At 42.8% G+C, this 18,417-nt stretch overlaps 1 protein-coding gene across 6 annotated transcripts in view; it reads left to right on the top strand.

The window, feature by feature from the left end:
* The window catches only part of LOC125543891 (ARM repeat superfamily protein), a 28,253-nt gene extending 20,846 nt beyond the window's left edge, over positions 1 to 7,407 (top strand). For 2 of the 6 annotated variants that reach the window (XM_048707388.2, XM_048707387.2), the window contains exons 21-22: positions 6,622 to 6,805; positions 7,142 to 7,407. In XM_048707388.2, the coding sequence (XP_048563345.1) occupies positions 6,622 to 6,805; positions 7,142 to 7,221 (264 nt within the window). In that variant the 3' untranslated portion in view covers positions 7,222 to 7,407. The other 4 variants (XR_007299007.2, XR_007299008.2, XR_015618834.1 and 1 more) reach the window with 4 other exon arrangements.
* Positions 7,408 to 18,417: the final 11,010 nt, after the last annotated feature.

The raw sequence follows: 18,417 nt of genomic DNA, 5'->3' as shown, positions 1-18,417 counted from the left end.
GGAATGGAGTATCACCAAAGAACTAGCTATGGACAGAGGTGCGTGGAAGCTTGCTATCCATGTGCCCGAACCATGAGTTGGTCATGAGATCTTATGGGTTCCACCTCTAGCCTACCCCAACTTGTTTGGGACTACAGGCTTTGTTGTTGTTCTTGTTGTTGTTGTTGGTTATGGGTTGACTATCTAATTGTCGAGGCGGTAGTGATAGTATCTTGTATCTAACTATGCTTGCTCTAATGACTTGTCCTTTCTCCCGTTAAAAGGTGGGTACCTTTCCCTAAATCTTCTCCCATGCATGATGTTCTCCGGTTCTTTGTATTCCAGATCTCTCTTAACCGAAGAAATAGAAGCTTGAGAAGGAATACTGCTAAAAACCTACTTCTCTCTCAAATAAAAACCTAGTTCACTTGCCAAGCATCCATGGCTGAATTGTGAAAGCGTCGACCAACCTATAATTCACTCGGTAACGCATCGATGGCTTAATGGTGAAAGCACCCACCAACCTAGTTCACTTGCTAAAGCATCCTTGGCTGAATGGTGAAAGTGCCCACCAACCTAGTTCACTCGCTAAAGCATCCATAGCTGTTGTCCTGTATTGATCAGGGTGGTATATGGTGGCATAATTACCACTAACCAACTATCCATCAACTGACTCGGTAGACACCCTTCCGTTAACGCCAAGAGCCGTTGTTAGTAAGAGGTCTTTTTTCCTTTCTTGTAGAAGTTTTTTATGCTGCGCAGGTTGACCTATCCAAGATACAAATTCTTGTATGTAGTTGCCAGTAAAAACTCGAGTTTGTTATTATGGGTAGTTCCTACAAAGAATCAGACTAATGATGTATACAATGCTTGAGTTATTGACTATATAAAGCAGATTGAGTAGTGAAGTCCATTGGCCCCTTACCTCAAGTCGGGATAAGAAGATAAATTGTACATTTCCTTGTTTAAACATGAGTTCAAACTCATTTCGCGTGCATCCAACAGGAACTGAACCCGCAAATTTACCACCAAGCGAAGCCAGTGGTTTCTTGGTCATGACTCATGACCTGCTAAAACGAAAGTGACATTAAAGAGTGTTCGAAACCTTGCTTGTAGACTTGCGAAAGCTGGCCGCTGTAGGTACCATGGCCTTCTCAACGCACGGCCTTCTTGTCTCGCGTTGGTCTCTACTCGCTAGGTGGAGCCCCTGTGGGACTCAAGCAACTTGGGCGACGTGCATTGGTTAGACCGCTCCATGCTTGCATCCCTGCGCCGCTATATCTTGGAGGCCCATCCGACAATCAACCTTTCCAACTTGAGCTAGCATGCCCCTCCTGGGCTATCAATCTTTGGCGCAAGGGTATCGTCGAGCGGGCCATCATTGTGTAGAAGCAGGGTTTGTGGTAAGGGCCGTCAAGTCCTGCTAATCTAATATTAATGATGCACACTTGTATTTTAATTAGACTAGCGCAATGCCCGTGCGTTGCTACGAAGCCATAAAAACAATGAATCACCAATGGCTTAGGAGATCATGATAAGATGATGGTGTCTTGCGCCTATTGCATGGTTCACGATTAAAAAGAGAGTGCAAATATAACAGAAGATCATGTTGCAGTCGCTAAAGAGTCTCGAGCGACCATAGTAGGTCCTTTGCAAGATTCTAGTGAGATGCATTTTGAAATCGGGACATAGGAGAATGGGCGTGAGTAAGTTGAATGCACAAGATCAAAGATTAGATAGGAGGACAAAATCTATCGTTGCATTGAATTGTAATTTGTTTGCCCTCTTCTGCTATGACATGGAACCGAAAGAGTTTGTTGGGCAGAGGAACTAAAATCACGGCGATTATTTTGAATTGGAGGCATACTTGCATTTATAATTTGTGTTCCTATAAGAATGTTATTATCACAATAGGGTAGCAGTGTATTTGTTTACTTGGGATGGTTCCCACACCTAGTAGAAGTAACATTTGTTTATTTATGTCTCTTGGAAGGTTGCTACTCCCACATGTGGGCAGTGCATTTGTTTATTTGTGTGATCCCACATGTGAACTCACCACCAACTCCAACATTTATAAGTAGGAAAGATTAATGGAGTTTAATTTTTACCTTGGGATTCTTGGTGATGCCTGAGCGTGTATCTAGTGCTTCCTCCTAGCCTCAGGCCACCTGAGCGTAAGGGCAAAGGATACTTAGGTTTTGGTGGTTAATGTCCCACGAGGAACGTGAGTGGGTTGTTGTGGCTTCGATGCCATCCCAAGGCTCTTGCAATACCCGATTTCGCTCCACAGCTAGTTTGCCTGCAGTATGTTTTACCGTGGTTCACTCTCGTCAGCTATCCGAGGGCAATCATTTTCCAGCCGAAGGTAGGGATGAAAGTATAGGGTAGTTTACCTCTTAGCCCTCCCATCCTCTTCTCGAATGTTGTCTGATATCGGAGCTGAAGCACTAGTTGTGTTCCAGGAATGTCTTATCGTGGCATGCCTCGAGATTTTGAGGTGCTGTTTTGGGCACGTGTGAAAAAAGACTCGTAAGTTAGCGAGAAAGAGGAGGGTCTCAGTAGGACGATTTTATTGTTCTATCTAGTCCGAAAGCTAGGTTGCTACTCCGAGTACAACAAACCCTTCTACCTCCTTGTATACATGCCTTGCCGTTCTCGCTCACCTTTTTTTGATTGGGGACTTGGGGTGATTTCGAGGTGCTGTTTTGGGCAGATGTGAAAAAAGACTCGTAAGTTAGCGAGAAAGAGGAGGGTCTCAGTAGGACGATTTTATTGTTCTATCTAGTCCGAAAGCTAGGTTGCTACTCCGAGTACAACAAACCCTTCTACCTCCTTGTATACATGTCTCGCCGTTCTCGCTCACCTTTTTTTGATTGGGGACTTGGGGTGTGATCTTCTGGAGAGGGGAACAGCCATGGCGGTTCTTTGTTTTTTCCAGTAGGTGCCCACAATGTCCCTGTTAAAATATACTCAATTGCGCAAGGGTCGGCTTATTGTGTTTCTTTTGTATAAGCAGGATGTTTTTATTCTGGGATGAAGAGCATTGCAGGTATTAGACCCGGGGGCGCACATTCCTTCAGTGGAACCTCATGTTCCTTATCACATGTCAACATTATTTATTCGACATTATTTGTTCCATGACGTGAAACATGACCATCAACTTATGCATGTGCTAGTCTAATAGTCATGTGTCCTCACATGAATTCTGACTAGGGACTAGTTTAGAATAATCACTCAAGCATAGAGTTTCACAAGCAACTATGATCGCCTCTAGGGCATATATCTATCAACTGATATTATTCAAGGAACATCTAATAAACCATGGATACTAGTAATATTATTCAATGAACATTCAATAAACCATGGCTATACTGAAATATAATCTTCTATGATTGCCTCTAGGGCATATATCTAACAGTTGGCATGTTCTATCAGACATCTGAATTGTTTCCGAGTAAGTGGGATATATGTTTTATACTCCCTCCGTCCACGAATAAGTGTACATCTAGCTTTTGTCCTAAGTCAAAGTTTTAAATTTTTGAAAAACTATATAGAAAAGAGTAGTAACATATATGACGCAAAATTGGTATATTATGAAAGTACATTTCAAAACGGATCTACTGATACTAATTTAGTGCCATAAATGCTGCTACTTTTCCCTAAAAAGTTGGTCAAAGTTTTAAAACTTAGGACAAAAGCTAGATGTACACTTATTTGTGGGCGGACGGAGTAAGCATCAAGGGTACCTGTAACATGCTTAGAAGCTTCTGAAGCTACAATCCAGTCTACATGTGGCTGTATGTATGTTGAAGCAAGAGCCTAAGGGTGTGTTTGGTAGCCTGCATGGAGGGTGCATGAGCCTAAAAGTTCAACATCGAACCCACTTTTCGCTGTTTGGTAGGGTGCATGGGCTCCTGTGGGCTGTGCTCAACTGATGCAAAAAGGGCCCTCAACTATGCTCGCTCGAGCACCCCAAGCGAGGCGAGCCGGGGTCAGCTAAGCTGCGTTCGACCCACGACCCCCCTCGAACGACCACCCCTCCCGAACCCCGGCTCCCTCGTGACCCCATTTTTTGTCCTAGCCGCCCCTCTTCAACCTCGTCGCCGCCGCCGTGGAGATAGCGCCTCCACCCTTCCTCCGTTCTTTCACCTCCTTCTCCCTCCCCCCTTCCTTACTAACTTCCACTAACCCCCTCCTCCTCCAGCTGCCACGCCTGAGCTCCGGCCAGTTCGTCCACCCCCGTGGCGACGGCGACTGGCGGCGAGCGAGGCCTCGCGGGGCTGCGCTCACGGCGGACGCGGGCGTGACGTGGGGCCGCAGTAGACGCGGGAGTTCGCCAACGAGCTGCTGCTGCTGGTCAACAGGATGGAGGTCGACCGCGTGCTCCGCGCTATGTGCCGCCGTAGTGCCTGACAGTGGTCCTCGATCTGGAGATGCTGCCGCCGTTGCACCTCACACACTCCCCGTTGATCCATTCCTCACTCCGTTTCACTCCGTTTCACTTGTTCCTTCCTCTTGATTTTGATTGGAATTGGTAATAGTTCTGCTGCTTGATGCATTCGTCCGGTTCAGTAGGTTCAGTAGTAGTAGCAGCACTACTGAAGCACAAGAAGAAATCGATTTCTTCAGTTTTATGCAATTGTTATTGTTTAACTGGAATCCAATGAAGCTATCTAATATGAATCTAGTGATGTTATATTGCTGAGATTATGTTTATTGCTCCAATATGCTGAGATATGAATCTAGTAATTGTTTCTTCATATTTATATATAGCCGAAATAATCTTTCATTGTTCAGATTATGTTGAAACGGTGATGTTTTATTGCTTGAATGATTAGTGAAATTTAGAAATATTGTTCGAAATTGTATTAGCATAAAAAACTTTGTTGATGCAGCCTACCTCAGATACAGCCTACCAAACAGTCTCGACAGAGCATGTCTCAACACATACATCACAACCAAACAACTGCACATGCGTGTACCCAGCATGTCTAGACTTGACATGTCTCAAAGAGGAACATCATGTCTCAACCTGCGCATCAAAATGCCAAACACACCCTAAGCCTAAGCCTAAGTACCTTCACCCGCCTGGGCATAGTTGGCTTAGCAAAGTGTTAAGCGGCTGTGGTTGCGCCCTTGGGTACTACAGGATAATTTTCTCTTCCTGCCTCAGTGCCTCCACCTTTCTCTGGACCTCCACCATCATCATCACACCAAGCTCCAAGAGTAAATGGTTTCCAATGTCTCCCATGTTGCTACTGCATTTGTGTTGGCCTCCACCATCCTAGCGATGGATATGGTGAAACAGATACCATTCGCCATGCAACCATGGTTGGACTAGTGCTATTCCACATACGCCATTCAGTACTTATCTTATCAACAGGTTCAACACAGGTTTCCTGCAAGTGGTGCTCCACTCCTTTTGTCCCAAGGATCAGCTTGGCCCTTAGACCAACTCAAGTAGTTCTTGCTCCCATCTAACTCGACGACCTCATTTGGCATTAACTTCAGCTTCAGCTCAGGAGCAACCTTGCCAGTTCTTGCTCCCCTCTAATGTTAGTACACAGCTAGTATAAATTAATGTGACGCACTTCAATCTGCCTAGAACTATTGCCATTGAATTGGAAGCGGGACGGGTTCGGGCGCCGCCCTGCACCCCTACTAAGTTGTAAATGAGGAATTTTCTCCATGTCCTCTCCTGGACACAACCTTTATTTGTATTGTATTTACAGTTAGGTCCTGGTACAACACTACTACAACAATACTCGTCAAAAGATGAGGTGACCATGATGATGTTACAAGTTGCAAGGGAGCACTACTGCAACTGGAGCCATGAAGAGTTGACTTGCAGGAGCAGCAATGGCGTCCCACAGTAGCTGCAGGTCTGAGACCAAATAAATCCTCCAGGTAGGGCTACAAAGAAGACAACCCAAAGTCCGATATATGTACATGGATGTTCCACAACCAAAGCCCGGTCTATGTGCAGGTCTGACGTATGGATGGCTTCAAGGTGGTAGAGAATGTGGGGTTATATTTGGACTTGAGTTATAATCATGTGGATAGCGTACAAGTCAGTGTCCGTGCCGGACACTTGGCACCCCAAGCCTCCTATATAGGGGGGGATGCCGTAACTCATGAAACGTGATACCAACGACCACGCGAGGTGAGGCAGCATGCCCCGGATCCTAGGCAGCTACTGTTGCGGTATGGCGTCGTCTATGATCTTGCATGGTGTGGTTTTTTCGAACATTGCGGTGGGAACATGAGGTAGGTTAAGCCGTTTTTTTAATAAACTGGTCATTTGTAAGGTTTTTGGCCTGGTTTTTTTCTTATAAATGGGGTCATTCCTGGTTCTTTATGAAATACAGGAACAATCCTGCACTTTTGAGTAATAATAAATACTATTGTGAGTAAGCTGCAAGTTGTGTTTGTAGACCTTGCCATGACATTGGTTAAACCTTATTAGAGGTTGATTATGTGGAAACATTTAAGGGGCTCCGGTACAGTGTAAGTGAAAATACGTTGAATTTGCCATGTTCTTGTGCCTTGATTGCTACTACTGTTCTTTTCATTACTAATAGTAGAGCATTTTAATCTTGTGACTGTTGAGCATTCAGACTTATAATAAGTACTTGCATGTAGGTTCTTCTATCCCTCTCAGACATGAAGCAGGAAGATTTGCTAGCTTTTGATGATTGTTTGAGCAAAACTGCTAGTCCAAAAGAGCAGAAGCAACATATGAGGAACTTACTTCTGCTAGCTACAGGGAACAAGTTAAAAGCTCTTGCCTCTCAAAAGACCACCAATATTATCACCAATGTTACAAGTGAGCAAACTGAATCACATGATTTTCATTTTTATTGCATAATATTTGACGAGTCAATTATTTTATCAGTACATAGTTAAAAAACAGCACCTTTTCTTTTTCCCATCTGTAGTTTTTTAGTCTGTTGTTATTGAGAGTTGGTTTAATGGAACTCTTTTCTGTTTCTAGTGATATTTCTGTGACTAGCATTTTTCATTCTTCCATCTACAGTAAGCATTTTCTTTCGCTTACTAGATTTGTTTGTGATGCTATGTTGTGTTGTGAAATAAATCTAGAGCGGATTTTGGAAGTTTACTCTGCCATGCACTGACAAACATTGCTTTATTTCACATCCAGGTCGAAATCGGGGCACTGTAGCACACCATGGACCCAGTGCTGAAGAAGACGATCACATTGGATTAGCTGGACTATCATAGGAATGACCTGCTGAAGTTGTGGTTGTGTACAAAATGACGAAAAGATGGTTTTAAACTTGGTATTGTGGTAAATAATTGTGAAAAACCAGATTCTTGCAGCATTTTTTTTCTTGAATATGCAAGCATGCGTATCATATATTAAAGGAGGGTGAAGAATCCATCCACATCAAAATGTTACATATAACAGTTAGGGCTGGGCATTCGGTTCCCCCGAACTGATTGGTTCGGTGCTTTGGGTAATTGAGAAATTTGGTTTACTGAAATTGCAGACTGATCGGTTTCCTCCAAAAGTACAACCGAGACTTCAGTCCACTGGAACTTTGCTTCAGTCCTCGGTTAAGACCGAGCAGAACTGATCTGCAAGAAAGCAATGATAAATTTGATGGGGAGGGCACTTCCCTTTGCCCTCTCGAGTTGCCACCATAGGTTAAACCTTGCTTGGTGAGAGAAATGGGACAAGAAAGGAATGCCCGTCCGCAAGCTTGCCTGCGACCTCGGTGCGCCCCTTGCTTGATGAGTTCTGACCAGGTGGTACTTCCTCTAGCTACGGCCCATGGGCGCGTGCCACTTCCGTGGTGAGCCGGCGAGATGGGGCTGCGATTGCGAGCCATCTAGATGGGGCGGCGGGGTTAATGTTAAGTCAAAAGATCAACTTGTATTGATATATGACTGGAAGAGATGCGTCGAACAGGCTCGATGGTTCGAACAGTCATATCGTAGGTCCGTTGCTAATTACAGGGATGCAACAGTTAGAAAGAGAGACGCGTTCGTTGCTATGCTGTTCAAACAAGTGGAGATTTTCCCTCCAATTAATACATGCTAATTAATCACAACACTCACCCTAATCTATGTTTGTCCATACTAAATTGCCATATGATCATCAGGTAGAATCGTCATCATGAAAGACTGCATAGGTTGCATCGTCACCTCAAAAGGATTCTTCTCCAGCAATTCTTCATTAATATTCTTGATGAGAACCTGAAACATAAAACTCACAGACAGAAAGAAATGTATTATGATATTTCAAACATGTATAATTCAGGGAGACCTGATTCTTGCAAGTCCCGAAGTCGTCGCATACCAATTTCATGAACATATTTCTGGAATGTAGAATTTGGTAGACTTGGTAAATAAATCAGCATCGCATGATTTAATTTGTAAGATGTTTATTTTTCCCCTTTTCTAAAGATCATGGGGAAAAATCACTTAGGAGAAATATGCTTAGTGATATTACTCTTGATGTATCCTGTTTGCATCTGTGTAACACAACCCGCATTATCTTCGTACATAATGGTAGGTGATTCTATAGAACCAATTCCACGTGACTGTTGTATGTGGTTTATCATTCTGCTTAGCCATACACATTCGTGTGATGTCTCAAATAATGAAATTATTTCATAATGATTGGTAGATGTTGTCACCAGAATTTGTTTAGAAGACTTCCATGATATGGGAGTTCCATCACGTAGGAAAACAAAGCCGGTCTGTGATCTGGCATTATGGGGATCAGATAAATAGTCAGCATCGGCGTATCCAATCATATTAGTCTCGATTTCTCTGGAACTGGAAAAATGGGCCAAGATCCTTTGTGCCTTGCGCTATGTCTACCAAGTAGATTCATGGCAAATGCGAGGTCATGTCTCGTGCAATTTGCAAGATACGCGAGCGCTCCAATGGCACTGAGATATGGAACCTCAGGTCCCAATATTTCTTCTCCGTCATCCCTTGGCCTGAACGGATCTTTCTGTACATCTAGAGAGCGAACCACCATGGGAGTTTTAGATGGGTAGGATTTGTCCATATTGAATTTCTTCAATATTTTTTGGATATAAGCAGCTTGATGCATCATGATTTTCGAGGTAAGGTGCTCAAGTTGAATACCTAAGCAAAATTTGGTTTTATCCAAATCCTTCATCTCAAATTTCATCTTTAGGTGATTGCGTGCTTGATCAATGTCTTGTGTGTTGCGAATGATGTTGAGATCATCGACGTACACTGAAATGATGCAAAATCCAGTAGAAGACTTTTTATAAGAACACATGGGCAATCACTACTGTTGGAGTAACCTTTCTATAGAAGGAACTCACTGAGTCGGTTGTACCACATTCGTCCCGACTGTCTTAAGCCATATAATGACTTATTCAGTTTTACACAATACATGTTGTGTTTTGCGCTTGTATTCGGGATAGAGATTCCGGCAGGAACCTTCATATACATGTCCGAATCTAGTGACCCATAAAGATATGCGGTCACAGCGTTCATCAACTGCATAGATAGATGATTTTGCACTGCCAAAGATATAAGGTATCAGAAAGTGATTCCACTCATTACAAGAGAATATGTCTCATTGAAATCAATGTCGGTCTCTGCATGAACCTTTGTGCTACGAACCTTGCTTTGTATCTCACCACCTCATTGTTCTCATTCCGTTTTCAGAGAAAAACCCATTTGAATCCCAAAGGGAAAACATTGGGAGGTGTCGGTATTGCTTCAGTGAATACCTTTCTTTTGTTAAGCGAGGCAATTTCTGCTTGTATTGCGTCCTTCCATTTAGGCCAGTCGGAGTGTTTTTGACACTCAACGATAGTCTTTGGATCATGATCAGTGAGAAGGATATCTGTAATTTTTTCAGCAAAATAAATGTCGACAATCGTAGACTTACGATCGAAAGATTCTCCAGAATCGATATAGTTGATGGAAATTTCCTGCAACCCTAGTGACTCTTCATGATTTCCCAATACGCGTGAGTTTGGGTGTTTCGATGGCCCAGCCAGTGTGTGCAAACTGAAGCTAGGTCGTGAAGGTTGCCCTTCCACTGGGTGTATACTACCCATAAGGTGTTTGTCAACGTTGAGCTGACTTGCATTTACTGACTCCGAGGTTTTTCTCCCCGATTTCCTTTGTTGCTTGCTGGAAGCTTGTTCCAGGTTAGAAGTCGTACTACTTCCCCTCTTTTTAGGAATAGGGAGTTGAGTGTTTTTTATTAGTACCTCCACTCTTTCGGGCACATTTCTGGCCGAATTTAAGGACTTTGTAATACCTTTTAGATCAGTAAATGAACCTGGCAGGTTATTTGCAAGATGTTGCAAATTAATGATTTTCCAAACTTGGAGTTCGGTCTCTTGTGTACGTGGATCAGAGGACGAAATGGCTTGAGCATTCCAATCAATTTCCGGGCATTCTTTCTGGTACTTCAAGTCTAATGAGGACATCAATACCATTGTTACACCCACAACCCCTGCTGCTATACATACTGGACCAATTACTGGAGCTCGCGCACGCCAATTAAATTACCAGGTACTTTCGTTTCTTGGTAACGATTCTAATGTTCATGAGAATGTGATGCTGCCTAAATTGGATACATTTGTTTTGCTTACAAATGAAGGATCTAGCTTGGACAAGAAAGATGAACCTTGGAGCAAGTTCAAGCATGGAGATGATGGCGTGTGCAAGGGGAACAAGAGCAGAGTTACAAGTGATGATTCCAGGACTTTGAAGCCACCATAATGAGTGAATGAAGCCTTGGACGAAATATACAAGATGCCACTTCATAAATTTCGTCTAGAGGCTATCCTAGGTGCCGCGTGACCTTATTTTCGGGACAGGCCCATGTAATTTCGAAATACTTGATTATAGGCTGTTTTTAGAGTCCGTATGTGTGGGGAAATAAAAGTTAGGGTTGGTTTCAGAGCCCTCCTCCAAGGGCCATGGAACCCCCTTCTCCTCCATATATACAGCCCTTAGGGCATCGTTTAGACTTTGTGATAGAGGCGAAGGTGTCCTGATGTATCGATGAGATAGATATCGTTTACTGTGGGAGTCGACTTTGACGATCCGACTACAAACGTGCGAAGACGTCGCGCCTTAGCAATCGCTAAACCAACTTCCGAGGGTTATTGACCACGCCGGAGCACGATCAACCTAACCACGAGGGTCTATTTCCTGCGAGCAAACGAAGAACAAGCAAGAAACTGAGATTGCAATATGGATATTGCGAATAAAAGAGGAAAGCTTTATTAATGAAGGTGGGGTTCTGTGACGTCTTGGTCTGGTCGTTGGACACAAACGAAGTACGCGAAGTTGCAGCTATAGTGAACTTTTAATCTAAACAAAAACCAAAGTCTAAACGACGCCCTAAGGGTTGTATATATGGAGGAAGAGGGGGGGGGGATTTCGTGGCCCTTGGAGGAGGGGTCCGAAACCAACCCTAACTCTTGTTTCCCCACACATACAGACTCTAAAAACAGCCTATACTTAAGTATTTCAAAAATACATGGGCCTGGCCCAATAATAAGGTGACGCAACACCTAGAATAGCCTCTGGGCGAAATTTATGAAGTGGCATCTTGTATATTTCATCCAAGGCTTCATGCAATCCTTATGGTGGCTTCAAAGTCCTGAAATCATCACTTGTAACTCCGTTCTAGATCCCCTGGCGCATGCCATCATCTCCATGCTTGGTCTTGCTCCAGTGTTCATCCCCCTCATCCATGCCAGGCCCTTCATTTGCAAGCAAAACAAATGTATCCAATTTAGGTAGCATCATATTCTCATGAACATTAGGCCCAATAATAAGGTGACGCAGCACCTAGAATAGCCTCTGGGCGAAATTTATGAAGTGGCATCTTGTATATTTCGTCCAAGGCTTCATGCAATCCTTATGGTGGCTTCAAAGTCCTGAAATCATCACTTGTAACTCCGTTCTGGATCCCCTTGCGCATGCCATCATATCCATGCTTGGTCTTGCTGCAGTGTTCATCCCCCTCATCCATGTCAGGCCCTTCATTTGCAAGCAAAACAAATGTATCCAATTTAGGTAGCATCATATTCTCATGAACATTAAAATCATTACCAAGAAACGAAAGTACCTGATAATTTAATTGGCATGCACGAGCTCTAGTAATTGGTCCAGTATGTATAGCAGCAGGGGCTGTGGGTGTAACAATGGTATTGATGTCCTCATCATCCTCCCCTTCTTGAAATGAAGTCGTCCTCGACGGAAGCTCATCTTCCTCACCCAAATAAGGCTTCAAATCTGCAATGTTAAAAGTGGGACTAACCCCAAAATCTGCAGGCAACTCAAGTTTATATGCATTATCATTTATTTTCTCTAACACCTTAAAAGGACCATCAGCACATGGCATTAGCTTTGATTTGCGCAAATTAGGAAATCTATCCTTACGCAAATGTAACCAAACAAGATCTCCAGGTGCAAACACAACATGTTTTCTACCCTTATCTCCAGCAAGTTTATATTTAGCATTCATACGCTCAATGTTTTCCTTAGTTAACTCATGCATTTTTAAAATCAATTCAGCACGTTCTTTAGCATCAAAATTAACCTTCTCCGAAGATGGAAGAGGCAACAAATCAATAGGTGCACGAGGTAGGAAACCAAACACAATTTCAAAAGGGCACATCTTAGTAGTAGAATGAAATGAACGATTATAAGCAAATTCAATATGAGGCAAGCATTCTTCCCACATTTTCTTATTATTCTTCAAAACAGCCCTAAGCATAGTAGACAATGTTCTATTGACTACTTCAGTTTGTCCATCAGTTTGGGGGTGACAAGTAGTACTAAAAAGCAGCTTAGTCCCCAACTTAGCGCATAAACATCTCCAAAAGTGACTAAGAAATTTAGTATCATGATCTGAAACAATAGTATTTGGCACACCATGCAAGCGAATAATTTCACGAAAGAACAAATCAGCAACATTAACAGCATCATCACTTTTATGACATGGTATAAAGTGTGCCATTTTCGAAAATCTATCCACGACAACAAATATGCTATCCCTCCCCTTCTTTGTTCGAGGTAAACCTAAAACAAAGTCCATAGATATATCCTCCCAAGGAACACTAGGTACTGGCAAAGGCATATATAAACCATGAGGATTGAGTCGTGACTTAGCTTTTTGACATGTAGTGCAGCGAGTAACAAAACGCTCAACATCCCGTCTCATCTTTGGCCAAAAGAAATGTGTAGCAAGTATATCCTCCGTCTTCTTGACGCCAAAGTGTCCCATTAATCCTCCTCCATGCGCCTCCTACAACAACAAAAGACGAACGGAGCTAGCTGGAATGCATAGCTTGTTAGCACGAAACACAAATCCATCGTTAAGAACAAACTTGTTCCAAGTTCTCCCTTCCTTACAATTCTGCAATACATCTTTAAATTCAGCATCATGCACATATTGATCTTTGATGGTCTCCAAACCAAATATTTTAAAGTCAAGTTGGGAAAGCATAGTATAACGATGAGACAATGCATCAGCAATAACATTTTCTTTACCCTTCTTGTGTTTAATGACATAAGGGAAAGTCTCAAGGAATTCAACCCATTTAGCATGTCTACGGTTCAATTTTGCCTGACTTTTAATGTGTTTTAAAGATTCATGATCAGAATGTATAACAAATTCCTTGGGCCATAAATAATGTTGCCATGTTTCTAAGGTCCGAACAAGAGCATATAATTATTTATCATAAGTAGAATAGTTCAGACTAGGCCCACTCAATTTTCAGAAAAGCATGCAACAGGTTTGCCATCTTGTAATAACACACCTCCTAATCCAATTCCACTAGCATCACATTCAAGCTCAAAAGTCTTATTAAAATCAGGAAGTTGGAGTAAAGGAGCATGTGCCAACTTATCTTTCAATACCGTGAAGGCTTCTTCCTGTGCGGTACCCCAAACAAAAGGCACATCCTTCTTTGTAAGCTCGTTGAGAGGTGCAGCAATGGTGCTGAAATCTCTCACAAAACGCCTATAGAAACCAGCGAGGCCAAGGAAACTCCTCACTTGTGTGACCGTTTTGGGCTGCGGCCAACTCTCAATAGCTTCAATCTTGGCTTTATCAACTTCAATTCCCCGTGGAGTAACAACATAGCCAAGAAAAGATACCCGGTCGGTGCAAAATGTGCACTTTCCAAGGTTACCAAACCAATGTGCATCACATAGAGCAATAAAAACAGCACGTAAATGTTCCAAATGTTCCTCCAAAGATTTGCTATAAATCAATATGTCATCAAAGTAAACTACCACAAATCGTCCAATGAAAGCACGTAAAACTTCGTTCATTAATCTCATGAAAGTACTAGGTGCATTAGTTAACCCAAAAGGCATGACTAACCACTCATATAATCCAAACTTAGTTTTAAATGTCGTTTTCCATTCATCTCCCAATTTCATACAAATTTGATGGTATCCACTACGCAAATCAACGTTGGAGAATATTGTAGAGCCACTCAATTCATCAAGCATATCATCTAGCCTAGGAATAGGATGACGATAACGAATAGTAATATTATTAATGCCTCTACAATCAATGCACATACGCGACGTACCATCCTTTTTCGGCACTAAAATGATAGGAACAACACAAGGACTAAGGGATTCGCGTAGATAACCTTTGTCGAGCAATTCTTATACTTGACGCATAATCTCCTTTGTCTCCTCTAGATTGGTATGGTACGGTGCACGGTTGGGTAATGATGCACCGTGAATTAAGTCAATTTGATGCTCAATCCCTCGAATAGGTGGTAATCCCGGTGGCATGTCTTGTGGAAAGACGTCAGCGAACTCCTGCAAAATGTTAGTGACAACAGGAGGCAAAGGGGAAGACACGTCCTCGAATGAAAATAATGCCTCTTTGCACACAAAAGCATAGCAAACAGATTTGCTAAAATCTAGATCATCAATATCAGATTTGGTGACAAGTAAACATGCACTTTTCAATTTAATTTCAGAAGCAACACTAGATGGTTTATTATTAGACTTCATTTTTTGCTCAAATTCTTTTGCCACAATCTGATTTTCACTCTTATTTTTCTCCTGTTTTGCTTTATTAGCTCTATTAATATCATCTTTCAAAATGGAATCAGGAGTCATAGGAAGCAAAATAATATTTTTATCCTTATGAACAAGAGTATACTGATTGTTTCTACCATGGTTTACAATTTTTTTTATCAAATTGCCATGGTCTACCAAGTAATAAGGAACATGCTTGCATAGGTACCACATCACAATCAACATAATTAGCATATGTAGAGATACTAAAATGCACACGAACAGTACGTGTTACCTTAACCTTGCCGCTGTTGTTGAACCATTGGATGTAGTAAGGATGTGGATGTGGTCTTGTGGTGAGAGATAGCTTCTCCACCATATCCATGCTAGCCAAGTTATTGCAGCTCCCTCCATCTATGATGACGCGAACAGAACGTTCCTTCACAACTCCCTTTGTATGGAACAAATTATGCCTCTGATTTTGCTCAGCTTGTGTAACCTGCACACTCAAAACACGTTGAGCAACTAAACATTCATACCTCTCAGCATCTTCAGCATCCATGTATTGCGTCTCACGATCAGAATCATCTCCACCGTGTTCTTCATGTGTAATAAGAGCCAAAGTGTCCTGATCATAGTCACTAGCGGACTCATACCCACCATCCTCAGTAACAATCATCACACGCTGAGATTTGCATTCTCTCGCAAAATGTCCTCTTCCCTTACAACGACGACAAATAATATCACTTGTGTGCCCTGTTGATGCCATGGAAGAAGAAGAGCTCTGCGCAGGCCCAACATGTGTGCTCTTGGCAGATAGTGGTGCTTGTGCCTACTTACTTGTATCACGGCTGGAGGTGGCACCTAATGGAGGTGCTGGTCCAGTCGAAGTAGAGGATGCACGTGGTGTCCATGATGAAGATCGACCTACATAAAAGTTAGTTCGGGCCAATGCCTGTCGATCCTGCACTTCACGTTCAGCTTTACAAGCAAGATGGAATAAACGAGTGATATTAGTATACTCCTTATACTCTAGAATGGTCTGAATCTCTCTATTTAATCCACCCATAAAACATGCAAGCATAGCTTCATTCTCCTCAACAATACCACATCTAATCATGCCAGTTTGTAATTCCTGATAATATTCTTCTACATAATTTTTTCCTTGTCTTAAACGCTGCAATTTTTGAAGTAATTCACGTTGATAATATGGTGGAACCCAACGAGTACACATAGCAGTTTTCAAAGCAACCCAAGTAGCTGGAATAGGATATAATCTACAATGTTCAGACCACCAAACACATGCAAAGCTAGTGAAAGCACAAACAGCAGCAGGAACACGTCTCTCCTCGGGGTATTGTAAACATGTAAATCGTTGTTCAGTTTCTAACTCCTAAGTAAGATATATATCAGGAACATATCTACCCTCAAATGGTGGAATATTCAATTTCAGTTTAGGGAGATGGTCATGATCTCGTACCTGAGGGGGAGCCCTATCATTGCCATTATTTGCATGTGGACGACCTAGTGGTTGTGGTGCTGGTGGTTGCACGTAGTTCTGATTTTGATCAACCTCATCCTCGTAATCTCCCACATAATCATCCTCCTCCGCATCAGCAGCAGGAGCCACAGAAGAATCAACAACAACATCAACAGTTTGGCCAGGCGCAAGAGGGACACGGCTCGCTCGGCGGAGGGCTATTTCGCGACGTGGAGGTAGTCGTTGTCATCGTCTTTGTCGTCGTCGTCGTCATCGTTGTTGTTGTTGTTGTTGTTGTTGTTGTTGTTGTTGTTGTTGTTGTTGTTGTTGTTGTTGTTGTTGTTGTTGTCGTTGTCGTCGTCGTCGTTGTTGTCGTCGTCGTCGTCATCGTCATCGTCGTCGTTGTTGTTGTCGTCATCGTCGTCGTCGTTGTTGTCATTGTTCTTGTCGTCGTCGTCGTCGTCGTCGTCGTTGTTGTTGTTGTTGTTGTTGTTGTTGTTGTTGTTGTTGTTGTTGTTGTTGTTGTTGTTGTTGTTGTTGTTGTTGTTGTCGTCGTCGTCGTCGTCGTCATCGTCGTCGTCGTCGTCATCGTCGTCGTCGTTGTTGTTGTCATTGTCGTCGTCGTCGTTGTTGTCGTTGTTGCCGTCGTCATCGTCGTCGTCGTCGTCGTCATCGTTGTTGTTGTTGTTGTTGTTGTTGTTGTTGTTGTTGTTGTTGTTGTTGTTGTTGTTGTTGCTGTTGTTGCGGTCGTCGTCGTCGTCGTCGTCGTTGTTGTTGTTGTTATTGTTGTTGTTGTTGTTGTTGTTGTTGTTGTTGTTGTTGTTGTTGCCATTGTTGCCGACGACGACGTCGTCGTCGTCGTGGTTGTTGTTGTCGTTGTTGTTGTTGTTGTTGTTGTTGTTGTTGTTGTTGTTGTTGTTGTTGTTGAGGTACGTTAGGTGCAACCGGTGGTGGTGGTGGAAGACGCGCGAGCAATTCATTAAACTTGTTATCGAGCTTTGTTTCAAACGTTTTCTCCATGCCATCTATCTTCTCCATGGCCTCTTCAAATCTGTTTAGTACATCTTGCACCTGTCCACTCATCATTTGCTGAAATTTATCATGCAACTCCTTATTCGTCATGTTCTCCCAGTCAGTCTCGTCGGCTTGTGATCCTTCCATGGTTAGCAGCAATAGAAACACACAAGAATATGATCCTACAGACTACGAACAAGAGATGGTGGTGGGTGTCACAAATCCGTCAAGCAAATCTCAAATTCTTAACAGTTCTTACCCAGCAACAGGTGGTGATCAGCAACCGTCGTAGTCAAAACTCTCAAAGCTTGGATAGAGCGATTACCAAGGAGAGCCAAACGCACGACGTAGATGTATGTGGAGCTGGGAAGGCTTATAATATGGTAGCAAAAAGGGCCAGCAATAATCAATTCAGAGATGCAAAGTTGAATAAACACTCAATGACGGTACTGTGCTGGTCCTAGGCTAGACCGTGCTAAAGACGTGAGCCTAGAACACTAACAAAATCACGGTGCTGCACGTAAACAAGGGAGGAGCACGCTCTGAATTTTTTTCTTCACTTTTTTCCTCTTTTTTTTGCTCTGCAACAATTTTTTTTTGAAGAAGTCTACAAATGGTCTAAAAACTGCTAGCCAGAATTTTCCAGACTTAGTTTTTTTTTGAGTTTGGAACTATTTTTCCACTGCGGGTAGCGCGGAATCTCGGGAGTCATACTCTGTCACGACTCGAAGTATGGCGTGATCTGGAACTCGAAAGCAATGCCACAAATACTGGACTCGGACTAGGACTGGTGGCGGAGATGAATCTGGTGGAAACTCGGACTGGTGGCGGATATATGTAGGGCGGTGGAACTCAGACTGGTGGCGAATCGGTGATGGAGGTGGACTCGGATTATCGTGATGGCGGTGGATATG

Source organism: Triticum urartu, chromosome 3A (assembly GCF_056163025.1).
Source record: "Triticum urartu cultivar PI428250 chromosome 3A, HENAU_Tu73, whole genome shotgun sequence".
Taxonomy (NCBI): Eukaryota; Viridiplantae; Streptophyta; class Magnoliopsida; order Poales; family Poaceae; genus Triticum; species Triticum urartu.
Note: the sequence above shows the minus strand (reverse complement) of the source record. Positions and strands in the feature narration are given on the sequence as shown.